At 35.4% G+C, this 18447-nt stretch overlaps 1 protein-coding gene across 3 annotated transcripts in view; it reads left to right on the top strand.

The window, feature by feature from the left end:
- Nucleotides 1-18447, top strand: part of DDX46 (DEAD-box helicase 46) — a 61814-nt gene that overhangs the window by 1691 nt on the left and 41676 nt on the right. For 2 of the 3 annotated variants that reach the window (XM_057734680.1, XM_057734672.1), the window contains exons 2-11: nucleotides 758-946; nucleotides 2345-2488; nucleotides 6409-6505; nucleotides 8795-8960; nucleotides 11156-11307; nucleotides 11850-11963; nucleotides 14169-14334; nucleotides 15043-15163; nucleotides 16010-16185; nucleotides 17101-17222. In XM_057734680.1, the coding sequence (XP_057590663.1) occupies nucleotides 758-946; nucleotides 2345-2488; nucleotides 6409-6505; nucleotides 8795-8960; nucleotides 11156-11307; nucleotides 11850-11963; nucleotides 14169-14334; nucleotides 15043-15163; nucleotides 16010-16185; nucleotides 17101-17222 (1447 nt within the window). Of the gene's footprint in view, nucleotides 1-757; nucleotides 947-2344; nucleotides 2489-6408; nucleotides 6524-8794; nucleotides 8961-11155; nucleotides 11308-11849; nucleotides 11964-14168; nucleotides 14335-15042; nucleotides 15164-16009; nucleotides 16186-17100; nucleotides 17223-18447 lie in introns of those variants that run through there. The other variant, XM_057734689.1, reaches the window with a different exon arrangement.

The raw sequence follows: 18447 nt of genomic DNA, 5'->3' as shown, positions 1-18447 counted from the left end.
ACTAGTAGTGAGGTTATGTCACTTCTCTGCTTAAAATCTTCCAATAGCTTGTCATTTTTTCTCAGAGTAAAAGAGAAAGTCCTTATAATGGACTGTAAGGCTCTCCAGATTTGGCTCCCATGCTCTCTCTCTGACCTCGTCTCCAAGCACTTTGTCTCACTCATTCAACCCCAACTACATCTGGTTCCTTGCTGTTCCTTGAACACACCAATCAGGGATCCTCTTCAGGGTCTTTGCACTTACTCTGCACTTTGCCTGGAAAGTTTCTCTCTCATATATCTCAGTGGTTCCTTCCTTTACTTCCTTCAAGCTTCTGAAATGTCACTTTATTAGTGAGGCCTTCTCTAATGACCTGGTTTAAAGGAGCAAACCTCCTACCTCCCATTGTCTTTTTCGTTTACTCTCATCTGTTTTTTCTCCATAGCACCAAATACATATTGTATACTTATTTCTTTACTTGTCTGTCCTCTCTTACTTTACCTCTCTTTCTCTTCAATGCAAGCTGCTTGAGGCCCAAAGGCAGGAACTTGGTCTCTTTTGTTTACTGTCCTTGCTTCTCTTTCAGGACAGTTTTCCCTCTCTATATGTGCTGTAGCAGAAGAGTTTATTCTTTCCCCCTAATTTTAAAAAAGTTTATGTATAAAAAGTGCTTTCAATGTTTAATTTATCTGCTGAGATTTTTTTTGGGAAATAATGAATAAAATGTAATAGAAGCTAACAGTGTTCGCTAAGCTTAATCTTTTAACTAATATTCTAGCCACTATCGGAAGCGATCAGCATCACGGGGACGCTCTGGAAGTCGATCTAGAAGTCGTTCACCCTCAGACAAAAGAAGTAAACGTGGAGATGACAGAAGGTCTAGAAGCAGGGATAGGGATAGAAGGAGAGAAAGGTCTCGTAGCAGAGATAAAAGAAGATCTCGGTCAAGAGACAGGAAGCGTCTGAGGTAAGACATTAATCTCCACAGAACTCTTGATAAATTGGACCTTCTCAGCTAAATCAGGCTTCTTCATAAATTTTGGACTAGAATTTAATGGCCCCTTTGCAGGCCCTCTGCTTTAACCCCAGCTTGTTTGATTAGGTACAGAAGTGATTTGCCTAGAACAAAAACTTTCAAATGGTATTTTTTTTTTCCCCCTTTCCACTGTCATTTTCAAACAGTATTTTAAGTTTGGAAACTTGAGGTGGTGTTTCCTGTAATCCAAAGGGAACTCTTAAAGCACCCTGAGAAAAGTTAAAAAAAAAAGAAGTAAAAGCTAAGGTAATATGCCATCAAGGGGATTCTAGTCTAATCCTGTCCCAAGAAAGCTGACCCCTCTGTTCAGAGCAACCACTAGAGCTGACAGGAGAAACAGGGCCGAGCCATTTCCATACTCTGTTTGAAACTATTTTAAAGAACTTTTTTAGATTTAGTCAAAGAACATCCTAATTTTTAAAAACTTTTACTTGAGTAAATACTCCTTGGTACCACCCAAGCAACCACAACTTCTCTGGAGGTGAAAAACAGTCTTTAAATAAAAATCATCTCCCCCACACCAAAAAAAGATTTCTAATAAAGTTTATCATTAAAATAGGAAAGAAGACAGGGTTATACAGGTGCTGTGAACTGATTACAGAAAGAACTTTGACTTTATCTTTTTCAAACATTGGAAGGAGAGATTGCACAAGTGTCACCTGGTACTTAGGGAAAATGTTCACTCATAACAATGTGGATAGTGCTAACTTATTCAGTTTTATGTTATGTGGTCTCAGGAACAGTTTCATACAATTCAGTCAAGTACTTGTTAAGTGAAATTGGTCATTTAAGATTTAGTCTTTGACTTTTTGGTGTGAGAGTAGAATCACAAAATTTTAGAGCAAGAAGGATTTTGAGATTATTTGGTGTAGTCTCCATTATTTTATAGATGACGAAACTGAGACCCAGAGAGTTGATTTGCCCCGTGTATATCACTAGTTAGTAGCAGCACCAGGGTAGAAATGCTTATCTCCTAATTTTCATATCTGTAATCCTTCCACAGCCCCATTCCGCTCATCCTTATACTTAGGTTTCAGCTGTCTTTGAAATTTAGATTTTCTGCAATAGGTCAAAGATTTCAAACAGCTATTATTACATATTTCCTCTGTTTTTCAACAACATCATTTTGAAATTAGTATAATTTTTTTCATTGACCACTTGTAAGAATTGGCTTTACTTGTTCCCTGTTTGGATGATTTGATAGTTAAATGAAATCTCTGTTTTTAATAATGGTAATAATTAAGAAGCTTCTTTCAACATGAGGCAGAGCCATGATCTGAAAGAGAAGTTCCACTTGGTCATAGAATAAATGAAGTGTCCTCCTTTCAGGCGTTCCAGAAGTAGAGAGAGAGATCGAAGTCGAGAGCGAAGAAGATCTCGAAGTCGAGACAGGAGACGTTCGAGGAGTAGAAGCCGGGGCCGGAGATCCCGATCCTCCAGTCCTGGGAATAAAAGCAAGAAAGCTGAGAATAGGTAATGTAAACATTGGCTGTATCTGTCATGCCAGTTGGGAACTCACTCTCTTCCCTGCGGTTTTTTTTAAAAAATCTTTTTTTTTTTAAAAAAAATTTATTTATTTATTGGCTGTGTTGGGTCTTCGTTGCTGCACACGGGCTTTCTCTAGTTGCAGCGTGCGGGGGCTACTCTTCATTTTGGTGCACGGGCTCCACGTTGTGTTGGCTTCTCTTGTTGCGGAGCACAGGCTCTAGGTGTGTGGGCTTTAGTAGTTGCGGCACATGGGCTCAATAGTTGTGGCTCATGGGCTCCAGAGTGCAGGCTCAGTAGTTGTGGCACATGGGCTCCAGAGTGCAGGCTCAGTAGTTGTGGCACATGGGCTTTGTTGCTCTGCGGCATGTGGGATCTTCCTGATCCAGGGCTCAAACCTGGGTCTCCTGCATTGGCAGGCGGATTCTTAACCACTGCGCCACTTAGGAAGTCCCTAAAAAATCTTTATAAATACTGAATTTGGCTGTTACAATGAGCTGTTAGCTGAATTTCAGTAGGTTATAAGGCTTGTAATGCTTGGAGAAAATACTAAATTCTGTTAGTTTTAACACTTATAATGCATTGTTCTTTTATTTGATACCTGCTGTTAACGGTCAGAAATACATTTTAAATACATCTTTGTGGGAACTGTGTTTTTTTCTTTGAAATTATTCTCTTGGTATTTCTGGTGTTGATTGACAAATAACTTTTTTACTCATGGTGTGTATTGCTGAATTGCTGTTCATAGAGCATGAACTTTGCTTGTGTAAGTTAGATGTACATGTTTCCTTAAGATGTTAGTACCATTCAATTTTGAGATATTATTTATGTCTATTAGACATGATATGTTTACTTTTTATATTTCTTTTGTCAGTGGTTTGTTCTTTGCTTGTTATTGTCTCTAAAGTGGTGTCATGGGATGTATGGATTTGTATCTTTTCTCTTTTTTCTCCATATTAGCTATGAGGATTTTTCCCATGTCATTTATTTTACTATATAAATTTTACTCTTATTTTATCAAGGTCAGTGTAATAATACCCATTGGGATTATTTTAAATTTAAAATTAAATTCAGAGAAATGAATGAAATAAAAAACATGCAGTTTATTAAATAATTATAAAGCAAGATCCATGTAACCGCCACCAAAGTCAAGAAATAGAACTTTATCTGTACCCCCAGAAGCCCTTCACGTCCGTTCTCTAACCCAGCTCCCTACTTCCCTAAAGTCACTCCTGACTTTTGTGCCAGTAATTTTCTAAGTATTTCTTTATAGTTTTACCAACTGTGTTTATAACTAGAGAAAGAATAGTTTAGATTTATATGTTTTTTAACTTTACATGAATGAGTCGTCTTCTCTGTTTTTGCTCAACATTGAGAGTTATCTGTGTTGCTCATGACAGTATTTTTTATTGCTGAACACTATTCTCTGGTATAAATATGCCACTATTTATTCATTCTACTGAGATGGATGTTTGGGTTGTTTTAACTTTGGGGCTATTATGAACATTTTTGCATATATATATATGTGTGTGTGTGTGTGTGTGTGTGTGTGTGTGTATACATGTGTATGAGTTTCCCTTGGGTGTATACCTAGAACTGAAGTTACGTGGTCATTTTAACTAAGTAATCCCAAATGCTTCCCAAAGAGTATGTACTAATTATACTTTCAGTGGTGTATGAGAATTGTGTCCCTCCATACCCTTGCCAGTATTAGGTATTGTCAGTCCTTTTATTGTTTATTTTTAATTTTTTATTATTTACTTATTTATTGGCTGTGTTGGGTCTTCGTTGCTGTGCACAGGCTTTCTCTGGTTGCAGCAGCGGGGGCTAGTCTTCGTTGGGGTGCAAGGGCTTCTCATTGCCGTGCCTTCTCTTGTGGAGTGCGGGTTCTGGGCACAGGGTCTTCAGTAGTTGTGGCATGCGGGCGCAATAGTTGTGGCTCGTGGGCTCTAAGAGTGCCGGCTCAGTAATTGTGGCATACAGCCTTACTTGCTCCGTGGCATGTGGGATCTTCCCAGACCAGGAATCGAACCCCTGTCCCCTGCGTTGACAGGCGAATTCTTAACTACTGAGCCACCTGGGAAGTCCCTGTCAGTCCTTTTAATTCTTGTTTATTTGGTAGACATGTAATAACAATATCATTGTAGTTTTAGTTTGCATTTCCTTGATTACTGATGAAGTTGAATACTTTTTCATGTGTTTTTTGGTCATTCACATTTTCTCTTTTCTAAAGTATGTGTTTAAATCTTTTGTTTTTTTTCCTATTGGGTTGTTTCTCTCTTTGAAAATTAATTTATAGGAAGTTTTTGTTTTTAAATGTTCCAGATAGTTGTTCTTTGTTACTTATATGAGTGGCAAATATGTTACTCTGGTTTGTCTTTTTACTTTGTAATGATACTTTTGAGGAACAGAGACTTAAGAAAGAAGAAACGTTCATAAAATGAAGAAAATCAATAAAATGATTGAGGAAAAACTGACAAGGGCAGTGTGAAGAAAGAAGACTATAGGCTGTATTGAATCCAAACAAAAGACTAGCATGCTGCTTTTAACAATATACTAAAAAGTTACTACTATTATAAACTGGTTGCATTTATTCTAGGAATGGAAGGTTGGTTTAACATTAGAAAATCAATCAGTGTGATCCTCTACATTAATAAGATGCAAGGAGAAAAGTCATGGTTATCTAAGTAGATTCAGGAAAAGCATCTAATTAACCTCAGCATGCATTGATGTTTAAAAGTTCTTAGCAAACATGAATAGAAAAGTATTTGACAAACTGATTGTAAAATTAGGAATGCAAAGGGCATAAACACTTTGGAAGAACAAGATATGAGGGCTTGCACGACCAGGTATCAAGACTTGTTATTGTGAAGGTAGACAAATAGATTACTGGAACCATATGAAGAACCCAGAATTAGATCCACACATATAAGGTCATTTGATAAATGACAGTGGTGACATTGTAAATAGTCAGAAAAAGTTTTTCCAATAAATGATGTTAGGGACGTTTGCTATTCTTTAATAAAATAGGACCAGCTACCTCATTCTGTGCCCGAAAAGCACTTCCAAACAGAATAAAAAAACAATTTAGATGGCAAAGCTATAAACTTTTAAGAAGTTTATGCTAGAGAATATCGTCTTTACCTCTGAGTATCTTCATCAAAGTTGGAAAAATTCCTAAGGTACTGTATTTATTTAATATTTATTTATATTTACTTGGTTGCACTGGGTCTTAGGTGCAGCAGGCAGGCTCCTTAGTTGAGGCTCCAGGGCTCCTTAGTTGTGACAGGTGGGCTTCTCAGTTGTGGCATGTGAACTCTTAGTTGTGGCTTGCATGTGGGATCTAGTTCCCTGATCAGGGATCGAACCCAGACCCGCTGCATTAGGGGTGCAGAGTCTTACCCACTGAGCCACCACAGAAGCCCCTCTAAGGTGCTTTAAAAAACACCAATCATAAGGGAGGGAAAAAGGTCAATTAATTTGGTTACATTACAATTAAGGAATTGTATTCATTGTTAGATGCCATAAGTAGGGTCAAAATGCAAGCCTGTTGGGATTTTAAATGTTATTACATATATCAATTATCTTGTAAACTATTAATGTCTTGGTATAGTTCTCTATTTGTTAAATTTTAACTTTCTCATTTAAATTTTGTAATTTTTTTTACATGCTGTGTCCGGTTTTCCTTTGGTCAATTTCTAGATATCAAATAATATTTGCAGTTAGTGTCATGGGATTAATTGTTCGTTGTATTTCTAGGGTGTTTATTTGTGGTCAGTTGACTCTTGAAAGTTTATTTCTTACCTAAAAAGTAAAATACAAGTCTAAGTATTTTAAAGTCAGTGTTTCCAAAAACAGATGATGTCCTTCTCTTTCTCTTTCTTTTTTTCCCCTCTTTTTTTTCATAGGTCTAGGTCCAAAGAGAAAACAGATAGTGGGGAAAGTTCTAAAGAGAAGAAAAAAGACAAAGATGACAAAGAGGATGAAAAAGAAAAGGATGCTGGCGTATGTTTCCTAACATAAGTAATTGTATAATATCAAATTTGTTTCTATAGTGACAAATTTTGTTTTTAATGCTGTATGTTTTATTTTTAAGTAAATGATAACAGATTTGTTAAATAAACATAAAATAATAGCTGTCCCCATGAGATAATTTTTCTGAAAAAAGTTGCATACCTATATAAATGATCTAATTTTATGTACAAAATGTGATTATACTATATGCACTATTGTGTGCCTTGCTTTTTGTCACTTTTAAATTATGAATTATTTTATCAATATATAACGTCTTGAGAATAATAAATAGCAGTATACCAACTGTCTAACTTAGGAAGTAGAATACCTGTTTGTTTTCATTTGTTAAATATTGGATATCTTTCTGTAGCTGCATACATAGGTGGAACTGGTTGTTTATAATGCCTCATAGTGTTTTGTTGGAAAAAGGTAGATGAATATTTAGGTTGTCTCCAGTCTGCAGTTTTAAATAGTGGTATGTTAATCCTTGCACATGTGTGTTTTGTGAATATAGTATAGGGTAAATTGGTATCAGTAAAATAAATGACTTTGTCAATGGGTATACAGTTTTCCCTCAGTATCTGAGGGAGGTTGGTTATAGGATCCCTGGGGATACCAAAATCTCAAGATATTCAAGTCCCTTATATAAAATGATGTAGGATAACTTACACATATCCTCCCTGGATACATTGTTATCTTTAGATTACTTATGATACCTAATATGATGTAAATGCTGTGTGAATAGTTGTAAATATAATGTAAATGCTGTGTGAACAATTGCCAGCATGGGACAAATTCAAGTTTTGATTTTTGGAACTTTCTGGAATTTTTTGTCCTGAATATTTTTGTTCCACAGTTTGTTGAATTCTGAGGATGTGGACTCACAGACACAGAGAGGTGGCTGTGTACATTTAATATTTTGATGAATAGTATCAAATTGCCCTCCAAAAAAGTTGTATAAGTTTTAAGATTTTAGACATATGAATGTCTGTTTTCTCACATTCTTGCCAACGTATTTCAAAATTTAATTTTTGCCAGTATAATAGGTAGTAATTGGTTTCTTGTTATTTTGAGTTGCATGTCTTTAAATAAGAGTAAATATTTTTAAATGCTATGAACATAATGCAAACTAATAATTAAATAAGGTATTTAAAATTTATTCACTATTTGCACTTTTCTTTGAATGCCTATTCATATCTTCTGCCCATTTTAGCATATGTTATAGCTTCACTTTTTTTTTTTTTAAGTTCTGTTGTTTAGTGGTTCTTTTTTTTTTAAGGGACCTGCTTGCTGAGCAGGTTATCTAAGACAAGACATAACACAAGAAGTCTGGGGATTTGGTTTCTGATATAGTTTCTACTAGTATTGAATGACTGGGTGACCTTGAGAAAAACACATAAGCTTTCTGGGGCTCATCTTCATAGAGGATGGAATTAATATAAAGGATATAAATTCAGGAGCAAAGCTTTTTGTTTGTTAACAAATAAATTTATTTTAAAAATATAAACATAATATAACCATATTATAAAATACTTGGAAAGTCAGAAATAATTCTCTGTAATCCCAGGTGCCCCAAATGCCATCATCATTGCAATTTATTAATATTTTCTTTGACCATTTTTTACATGTGTATTTCCATACCTGTCTGTAATGGTAGCATGTATAAAATTTTGATTTCTATAATGCTTAATCTTTAAGTCCCTGATTATGACTGAAAATGATTTGCTCTAACCTTTTAAGAGTATTATTAATAATCTTGATACAGGTTTTAGAATGGCTCTTCCTAGGAAGCTTATACCTAAAGGCTAAAAGATCAAAACTTCTTAATCTTATTGATAAATAGCTTTCATTTACTCACTAATTTGTAATAGAAAATTGCTTTTCATGGAGGCAGTCTTGGAGGAGTTTGGAGGATGTAAAGTTGAGAACAACTAATAACTGGGGAACATTGCTTGCTAGTTCATTTAGTTTCCACTTTGAGGGAGAAATTGAATTCATGTGTGCATATTGCTTGTAACTAAAATGATATTAATTTATGGTGTTTGAAGTCTGTCTGCTTTCTTAGTTGAAGATGCTTTTTATCGTGATTTCATTTTGCGAGTTTATTCCTGAATATATTTAAAAGATGTGTAATCTAAATCTGGTCTGAATTTAGGATTTTTGTTTATACATCTATTTTTCCTTTTCCTTTTTTATACTTTGGAGAAGTTATTTGGAACATCACTTGGAGTAAAATTGTTGATCCTTATTTCCCTCTATTTCTCTTTTTCCCCCCCCAAGAACTTTGACCAGAATAAGCTAGAAGAAGAAATGAGAAAGCGAAAAGAAAGAGTAGAAAAATGGCGAGAAGAGCAACGTAAAAAGGCCATGGAAAACATAGGGGAACTGAAAAAGGAAATTGAAGAGATGAAACAAGGGAAAAAATGGAGTTTAGAAGATGATGATGGTATATTCATTTGTTAGACTAATAGACTATATAACAATTTATGTAGGCTATTTTAGAATTATGAGTAATAGGCCCTTTTTATTGTGGAAAAATGTACATAACGTTTACTATTTTAACCATTTTTAAGTGTACAATTCAGTGACATTAAGCACATTCACAGTGTTGTGCAACCATCACCACTCCATTTCTAGAACTTTTTTATCATTCTAAACAAAAACTCTGTACCTCATTCAACAGAGTTGAGTGATTCTCCATCCTGTCCCCCTCACCCCCTCATTTCTAGTAACTTCTAATCCACTTTCTGATTCTATGAATTTGGCTATTCTAGGAACCTCATGTGAGTGGAATCATACAATATTTGTCTTTTTGTATCTGGCTTATTTCACTTAGCAAAGTGCCTTCAAGTTTCATCCATGCTGTAGCAGGTCAGAATTTCCTTCCTTTTTAAGGCTGGATAGTATTACATTGTATGTATATACCACAGTTTGTTTGCCTTTTCATCTGTTGTTGCATTTATTTGGCTGTTGTTTCCATCTTTTGGCTATTGTGAATAAAGCTTCTGTAAGAATTGGTGTGCAAGTACCTGATTGAGTCCCAGCTTTCAGTTCTTTTGGGTATATACCTAGAAGTGGAATCACTAGATTCAATTTGAGATTTTTTAAATGCCCCCCCTCCCTTTTTTTTCCCTTTAAAAACTTTTGAAAGTAGACTTTATTTTGTAGAGCAATTTTAGGTTCACAGCAAAATTGAGCAAAAGGTACAGATCGCACACCCCACACACGCATAGCCTCCCCCACCAAAGTGGTACATTTGTTACGCTTGATGAACCTACACTTCATCACCCAAATCTACCCCCTTTTGAATCAGGAAAATTATAGCTTTTCTAGAAGCCCTGCCCTGTCTATTTCTGCCTAATTCTCATTGGCTAGCACTGTATCTCATGACAACTCCTGGCTAGGAGGGTAAATGCCCCTTTTAATATTTACATTAAAATTTAAATTGTAGAGTAGTGTTAAGTAAGGATCACTGATTTTACTTTAAAGTGGAGAGTTGGGTACTTATGGACATAGTAAATAGCTCTTTAATTTTTTTTACTTCAAATGTTAGTAATGAAGGTAGGTTAAGGGCATATTTTCAGGTCCCTCTGATTTTTTCATAACTGAAAAGAGAAATTTCCCCTCCACATCTGATATTGATGTTTAAGATTTTAGTAGAGTGGAAGAGTGTGAGAGATTCTAGGTAAAGGAAATTTTGTTCCACTTTCTGTGAAAATTCCTGTGAATTTTTCATTTTCTGTGGCAGTTGAACAGGGTGTTTTGTTCTAAATAGATGAATGGATTATATCTTTAATTGGTGATATCTTAATTATGTAAAAAACATTAGATTGTCTTTAATTAAGAATGTGCTAATTTTTTTTTAAGATTTATTTATTATTTATTTATTTATTTTTGGCTGGGTCAGGTCTTTAGGTGCCTGACACAGGATCTTCGTTGAGGCATGCAGGATCTTTTGTTAGGGAGAGCAGGCTATTCGCTGCAGCACATGGTCTTCTCTCTACCTGTGGCACACAGGCTCCAAGGCACATGGGCTCTGTAGTTGTGGGTTGTAGTTGTAGTTATAGTTGTGGCGCATGGGTTCCAGAGTGCGTGGGCTCTCTCATTGAGGAGTGTGAGCTCAGTAGTTGTGGCGCGCAGGGTTAGTTGCCCCACAGCATGTGGGATCTTAGTTCCCTGACCAGGGATCGAACACGAGTCCTCTGCATTATAAGGTGGATTCTTTACCACTGGACCACCAGGGAAGTCCCAAGTGTATGCTATTTTTTTTTCTTTCTGTGATTTAAAGAAAGATAATTGAAAGAAAAGAAATAAATATATTTTAGCAAAGTTTTTAGTTCTACTTCTACTAGTATAGTTGTAAAACTTAATACCAGAGATCCATTTTTTTAGACATATTAGTCTCTCTTTTCAAGTTAATAATTTATAATTTATTTTATTATTAGTATTATTCAAAACTAATACCTGCTTGATTTAAAACCTTGCCAGTGTAAGTATTTGAACTGCATTGTGCCAGGGTTAATTGGTAAGGAGGGTGTTTGGGTAGTAAGAGAAAAGGCTTTAATGGTGGGGGTGTGGTCTGATTGTGAAGTATTTCCTTTTGAAATACGTATTCAAAGAAAGTGTATTCCTATATTTTAGATGATGAAGATGATCCTGCAGAGGCTGAAAAGGAAGGAAATGAAATGGAGGGTGAGGAGTTAGATCCATTAGATGCTTACATGGAAGAAGTGAAAGAGGAAGTAAAAAAGTTTAACATGAGAAGTGTGAAAGGTGGTGGGGGAAATGAAAAGGTATGGAATTTTCTTCTATTTTATTTTTAAAGATTTGTATTCCTAATTGGGTAACTTGAATTCATTATGCATTGACCTGCTACTGACATTCTTTTTCTTAATAGCATTTATTACTTTTTGACAAATTATATAAATTAATTTTTCATTGTGTTTATTGTTTATTCCTTCTTCTAAAAACTTCCCAAGAGCATTGATCTTTACCTGTTTTGTTTATTGATTCATTCTAAGGTCCCAAAATAGTATTTGGCTTGTTGAATGAGTGAAAAGTACCGTTTAGTATTATTTTTAAAATATATGATATTATATAAAATTATGTTATATACCTAATTACCTCTATGTTAATGTGTTACAAAATATAGTGCAGTTGTATTACATTTTTAAATTTAAGCAAGTCAGGAGAAAGCAGACTACTTTTTGTTTTTTCATTAGGTTGTCACTAAAAACTAAGTTAATTCAAATTATAAATTGTGATAGTTATCGTGTTTCATTTGGTGCATAATTTGTGTTTCAACTTTGCAAAATATTTTATATTCTTTTTCTAGAAGTCTGGGCCAACGGTCACAAAAGTTGTTACTGTTGTCACAACCAAAAAAGCAGTCGTAGATTCTGATAAGAAGAAAGGTGAGCTGATGGAGAACGACCAGGATGCCATGGAGGTAATTTTTCTTTCTTCTTTTTATTGGGGTATAGTTGTTTCACAATGTTGTATTAGTTTCTGCTGTACAGCAAAGTGGAATTCCATGTGTTATACAGCAGATTTTCGTTAGCTATCTATTTTATACATACTAGTGTATATATGTCAATCCCAGTCTCCCAATTCATCCCCTCCCCACCTTGTGGAGGTAATTCTTCATTGATTTTTGACTTTGTTCACGATACCATCCTAGAACTATTTATAAGGAAGCATTGATGGATGTGTGCTTTTCAGTTATGCAGTTTACTCTTAGGAGAAATTCTTGCTATTCTCAACAGCATTGTAGCGGAATATCCACATTGGTAGAACATTCTAACATCTTTGACCTCTTGCTGTATGCCCATTTTCTTTTCTTTAATTGAAGTACAGTTGATTTAGAATACTATGTTAGTTTCAGGTATACAGCAAAGTGATTCAGATATCTATCTATATATAGATACACACACACACACATATATACACACGTGTATATATGAGGGTGTCAAAAATTATCTGCACCCTGGTTATATTAAAACTTCTTTGGCTGCACTGCCTTATCAGCACTTTCTGTTAAAGGCTGCTGTCTCCCCAGTCACTGCTGTGCAGGTGTGAACGTGTTAACATCAGTTCACTTGTAACTGTGGTGCAAGCAAAAATGGATGCTCCACTTGTGATGTGATTTGCATGAACGAAGAGCAGCGTGCAGTGATTCGTTTTTTGTGGTCTGAGGGTGTGTGCGTCTGCACACTTCTGCCCACACTGTCAACACTGCAAAATCTTGGTTTTGAGTTGTTAAAGCATCCTTCCTATAGTCCTGATCTTGCTCCATCAGACTTTCATCTGTGTGGTCCCCTGAAAGCAGCCTTACAAGGACGAAGATTCATGTCTTTTTTTCTTTTTTTTTTTTTAAATAAATTTATTTATTTATTTATTTATTGACTGTGTTGGGGTTCATTGCTGCGTGTGGGCTTTCTCTAGTTGTGGCGAGTGGGAGCTACTCTTTGTTGTGGTGCGCAGGCTTCTCAGTGTGATGGCTTCTCTTGTTGCAGAGCACAAGCTCTAGGCACACAAGCTTCAGTAGTTGTGGCACGTGGGCTCAGTAGTTGTGGCACACGGACTTAGTTGCTCCAAGGCATGTGGGATCTTCCCGGCCCAGGGATCGAACCCATGTCGCCTGTATGGGCAGGTGAATTCTTAACTACTGCGACATCAGGGAAGTCCCTGAAGATTCACTTCTGATGAAGAAGTGAAGGCAGCAGTGCATTTGTGGCTCGGGGCTCAGCCTAAAACATTTTTTAATGAGGGAATACGAAAGCTTGTTGACAGATGAACAAAGTGTATTGGAAAGCAAGGAGATTATGTTGAAAAATGATGTATTTGTCTTTTCTAAAAGTTAATTAAATTATACAGCCAGAGTGCAGATAATTTTTGACTTACTCTCGTGTGTGTGTGTGTGTGTGTGTGTGTGTGTGTGTGTGTGTGTGTGTGTGTGTGTAGTTTTTCCTTTTTTTAGATTCTTTTCCATTATAGATTACTATAAGATATTGCATGTAGTTCCCTGTGCTATACAATGGAACCTTGTTATTTATTTTATGTATAACAGTTTGTGTCTGTTAATCCCATACTTCTAATTTATCTCTCCCCTTCCCCTTTCCCCTTTGGTAGCCATAAGTTTGTTTTCTACGTCTGTGAGTCTGTTTCTGTTTTGTAAATAAAATCATTTGTATTATTTTTTAGATTCCATGTATAAGTGATCTCATATATTTGTCTTTCTCTGTCTGACTGATTTCATATAGTATGATATTCTCTTGAGTTCATCCGTGTTGTTGCACAAGTGTATGCCCACTTTTTGATTCCCCCTTGTCTCTCATCAGCTCATCCCAGACATAGAGAAGACATGAAGTGACAGAATGAATTAAATTTTTTCCTGTTAACATTAATTGTAAAGATTTATATAGAGAAAACTATAGCAAAACTTTATTAAAGCCATGTTAGAATTATTTTTTTATTTTAGGTTTATACTGTTATTATAGCTTTCTATAAGGGCAAAGAAAAAATTAAGTTGGAAAATTCAGAAAATAAAGTAAAAGCCAAAGAATATTTTCTAGGAGAGCCTCCTAAAGCTAGGAATATTTCTTCCCATAGGTAGTAATGGATTTAGCTCTTAATTTTTCTTTTTTAAATATAGTATTCTTCAGAGGAGGAAGAAGTTGATCTTCAGACTGCCCTTACAGGTTATCAGACAAAGCAGAGAAAGCTTCTGGAACCAGTGGATCATGGAAAAATTGAATATGAACCATTCAGAAAAAACTTTTATGTTGAAGTTCCAGAACTGGCAAAAATGTCTCAAGAGGGTAAAAATTTTTTTATTCATTTATTGGTTATTTTGGGAACAGAGGGAATACACTTCACCTTGCCTGGGAGGAATGTTGATAGGCCTATTGATGCATGAGTAGGAGGAATTTGCCTGGCTTACCTGGAGAAATGAGAGGGAACTAGAAGGCGAGAAGTCATTCTAGAGAGTGGGACAATATCCTCAAAGATTTGCAGCATTGAGGAATTAGTGTGTTTTTGGAAACATTAAAAAAATGAGCAAAAAATAATTTGGCTCACGTAGTTGAGGTTTTTAGAGTTGACAATACTCTTCGTGTGAAGTTAGCAAATAAAATATTGTTAGCCTTTTCTGATATTTGAGAGTTAGGAACCAATGTGAATCTGTGTGATATCGATAGAATAAGGATAATCTGGGCAACCCTTGCTTAATAAGTGGTTGTATTACTTGTCAGTCATTGTTCTTTTATTGCTGGTACAATTTAAGTCAAAATAAAAGCCAAATTGTAGAAATTGGGGTGTTTCTTTTGTTCCTAGTTGGTTGCAACAGTAATCACTTTAATTGTCCCTCTGAGCTGTTCAGTGCTTTGTCACTTAGCTTTTCTATGGAATTATCTTTGGAGGCACTAAAAAAGAATTGAAGCGTCTTAATCTTACCATGCCTCATTGAAAAGTAGAAGGCACTAATAGAACAATATTTAAGAGCTTTTAATCTGGATTTTGTTTTGTAGAGGTGAATGTATTTCGGTTGGAAATGGAGGGCATTACTGTCAAGGGGAAAGGTTGCCCCAAACCAATTAAATCTTGGGTTCAGTGTGGGATTTCTATGAAGATCTTAAATTCTCTCAAAAAGTAAGTGTTCAGTGGTTGTCCACGTTTTTCAATATCTTGCTACTAAAAATAGCCCTTTACATAAGTAATTCCTTTGTTTAAGTTTACAATTTGATGATTTTCAATATATTTATGGAGTTGTGCAGTCATTACAGTAATCTAATTTTAGAACATTTTCATCATTCCTAAAAGAGGCCTGGATCCATTAGTAGTCAGTTTTCTCCCTTCTCCTCCACATTAGGCAACCTCTTAATCTATGCGGTTGAGTCAAAAATTATCAGCACTCTGGCTACAGAATTTATAGAAGTTTTGATATAACCAGAGTGCAAATAATTTTTGACTCTTGTACTGTTTTTTTCTTTAAGAACTTTTATTGAGATACAGTTGACATACAAAAAACTGCATATATTTAAAGTGTACAATTGATGGTTTTTTTCTTATTAGTGATGTATATATGGCAATCCGAATCTCCCAATTGATTCTCCCCTAATCCCACCCCCCTTCCCCACTTGGTGTCCAAATGCTTGTTTTCTACATCTGTGTCTCTATTTCTGCCTTGCAAACTGGTCTATTTGTACTATTTTTCTGTATTCCGCATTCTCGTACTATTTTTATAGATTTGTCTATTCCGGACATTTCATATAAATAAGATCATACTAATATAGTCTTTTGTGACTGGCTTCTTTCAATTAGCATAATGTTTTCAGATATTTCTACATCATCCATGATGTAGAATATCTCAGTATTTCGTTCATTTTTGCCAAATAAAATTTCATTGTATGGATATATGTTTTGGAAAACGTTTACCGTTTGAGGGACCCAGAGAAAACAGTTCTTAGCTTGTCTTCCTTTGGTTTGTTTTTTAAGGCATGGTTATGAAAAGCCCACGCCAATCCAAACCCAGGCGATTCCTGCTATAATGTCTGGACGAGATTTGATTGGTATTGCCAAGACAGGAAGTGGAAAGACCATTGCCTTTCTGTTGCCCATGTTTAGACACATCATGGATCAGAGGTCATTAGAAGAAGGAGAGGGGCCAATAGGTACAGTTCCTTTCATTAAACTGTTATTTTCAGATGACAGCTTTGTCGTCAATCAGAAAGACCTGATGCTTTATAATGTTAATTATAACAATAAAGATGTCTTTATGTACATTTCCTTTATATATTTGGCACTTTGGGGCTGATTTCCCCTTACCAGCAGGTGGAGTGAGAATCTTCAGAGCTCTGGAGTGACATCTCAGAAGTACAAAAACAGCCTCTCCTGGCACAGCTCAGTTTTTAAACTCTGACTCGGCAGGTAGACTCCTCGTGCATCTGTTTATTTATGTTGAGGTTTGTTCTTAGCCCATATCAGTGGATCTATAAACTCAACATAAAAGATTGTAGGGAAGTGTATTTTTCTTTTCTCTCTTTTTTCTTTTGGCCTTAAAAGGCTATAGTGCCAGCATTTCATTCAGGATTAGGTCTTCAGGTTCAGGTTTCTTGATTCATTTGGCAGAGATCTCTTCTCCAAATTTGAGTAGGGTTTTGGAAAGTTGTTCATCTCCTCTCTTGGCAACAGAGGGCACAGTATATTTCTCCTCTGTCTGTGCCCCAAGGTTGTTTCCTGAAGCCACGGCATGGCTCTGCAGCACAGTGAGTCACTTGATTATCTTTGTGATTTGCAGTTGAGAATGATTTGCATTCTTTTCAACCAAGTATTTTCCTGATGGTTGAGTAAGGCATTTAACTCTCATTTATCTTCCTATAGCATGTTCTTAAAATCTACTTAAAATTATCCTTCACCATAATCTCTGCTATTATAAAACTTTTGATACAGAATTTTCAGAGGTGTATAAAACAAAACAAAAAGTGGACTGAGATCTGAACTTGATTGCAGAGGTTAAATTTAACACTTTAAAGCTTAGCCTCTCCAGAATTTTGGTGATTAGGCTTTTGACATATTTATCTTTTCAGCTGTCATCATGACTCCAACTCGAGAACTGGCTTTACAGATTACTAAAGAATGTAAGAAGTTTTCGAAGACCTTGGGCCTTAGAGTGGTCTGTGTTTATGGAGGAACAGGAATCAGTGAGCAGGTAGTTATAAAAGGAACATTCAGTTTTTCCAGTCTTTTTTGAAATTGAATGAATAAAAGTGTTTAGTGTTTTCTGTAATGATTGCTTCTAAAATCTTAAAAATGAGGTGTAAAAATGAATCACGTTACAGTTTTGTTTTAGAATTTTTGCGTCATTTTCGTATCTTAGCTTTCCTGTGCTTCTTTGTCCTTCCCTGCTCAACGAAGCAGATATTTTTTTCCATTTTATAGATACTCAGAAAGGTTAAGTTGACCAAAGTCATTAGCTTAATAAGACTTTGTCCTAGAATCTAGGTCTTATGATTCCTGGACCGACATTTATTTTCTGTGATCTAAGTGACATCTTTAAAAGATGGTAATGAGTGGGATGTATTAATATCAGAGTTTCATGTGCATTCTTAAATGATTTTAGTAAGAATTATTTAAACATACCTTCATTCACTCTCTTTAGATTGGCATTTCTTCAGGTGTCTTCTAAAGAATGATAGTCATCAGATAGTTTGCTTTAACTAGAAGAAGGAAAAAACTGGATTCTGTGGTGAAATAATTTTTGGAAATGTTGAACTATGCAAAGTTAAAACTCTTTCCTGCAAGACTTCTTAATTGTTAATAAGCTAATGTATATTGTGATGCTAGAAGAAGAGGATAAATTAAGTGGCATTTTCTGAACATTTTTAACCCCAAAACCCTTTCTTATGTCTTGTCTTCTCAGATTTTAGATGCATTTTCACATTTGCTTTTGTTATCCCAATGCTGTTTTAAACACTTGAACTTAGTTTTCTAAGTTTATCTTTGTCAGTTTTTTGGGGCATAGCCTATAGTAAGAAATACAATTATAGAATAAGCTGGTACATGCGTGCGTATTTATACAGAAGTCAAAGTTTTACGATGTCTAACAAAGTCTGGTGTTTTCTTTCTATTTCATTTTTAAAATGCAGGTTGTGACTTACTGACTTTGTGATTCACTAATGGAAACAAATATCAATTTGAAAAATATTGATATATCAGATTTCTTTATTTACTGATCTCTCATGTTCCTTTCTTGGTTTTGAGGAATCGTGTCAAATTAAAATTGGTAAAAATCTCTGGTTTTCATTGATTTTAGAGTTATAGCATTACATGGTCTTGTTGCTGCTACCTATTCTTTTAGTAGTGCTCCAGCATTCCAAAGAATGAAGCAGGAGGCCTGACTGTCTTAGCTTATGGAGCTCTGCAAGGACTTCAGG

The sequence above is a fragment of the Hippopotamus amphibius genome, chromosome 1 (assembly GCF_030028045.1).
Source record: "Hippopotamus amphibius kiboko isolate mHipAmp2 chromosome 1, mHipAmp2.hap2, whole genome shotgun sequence".
In the NCBI taxonomy this organism is placed as follows: Eukaryota; Metazoa; Chordata; class Mammalia; order Artiodactyla; family Hippopotamidae; genus Hippopotamus; species Hippopotamus amphibius.
The sequence above is the reverse complement of the archived record's forward strand: the minus strand, read 5'-3'. Positions and strand labels throughout refer to the sequence as shown.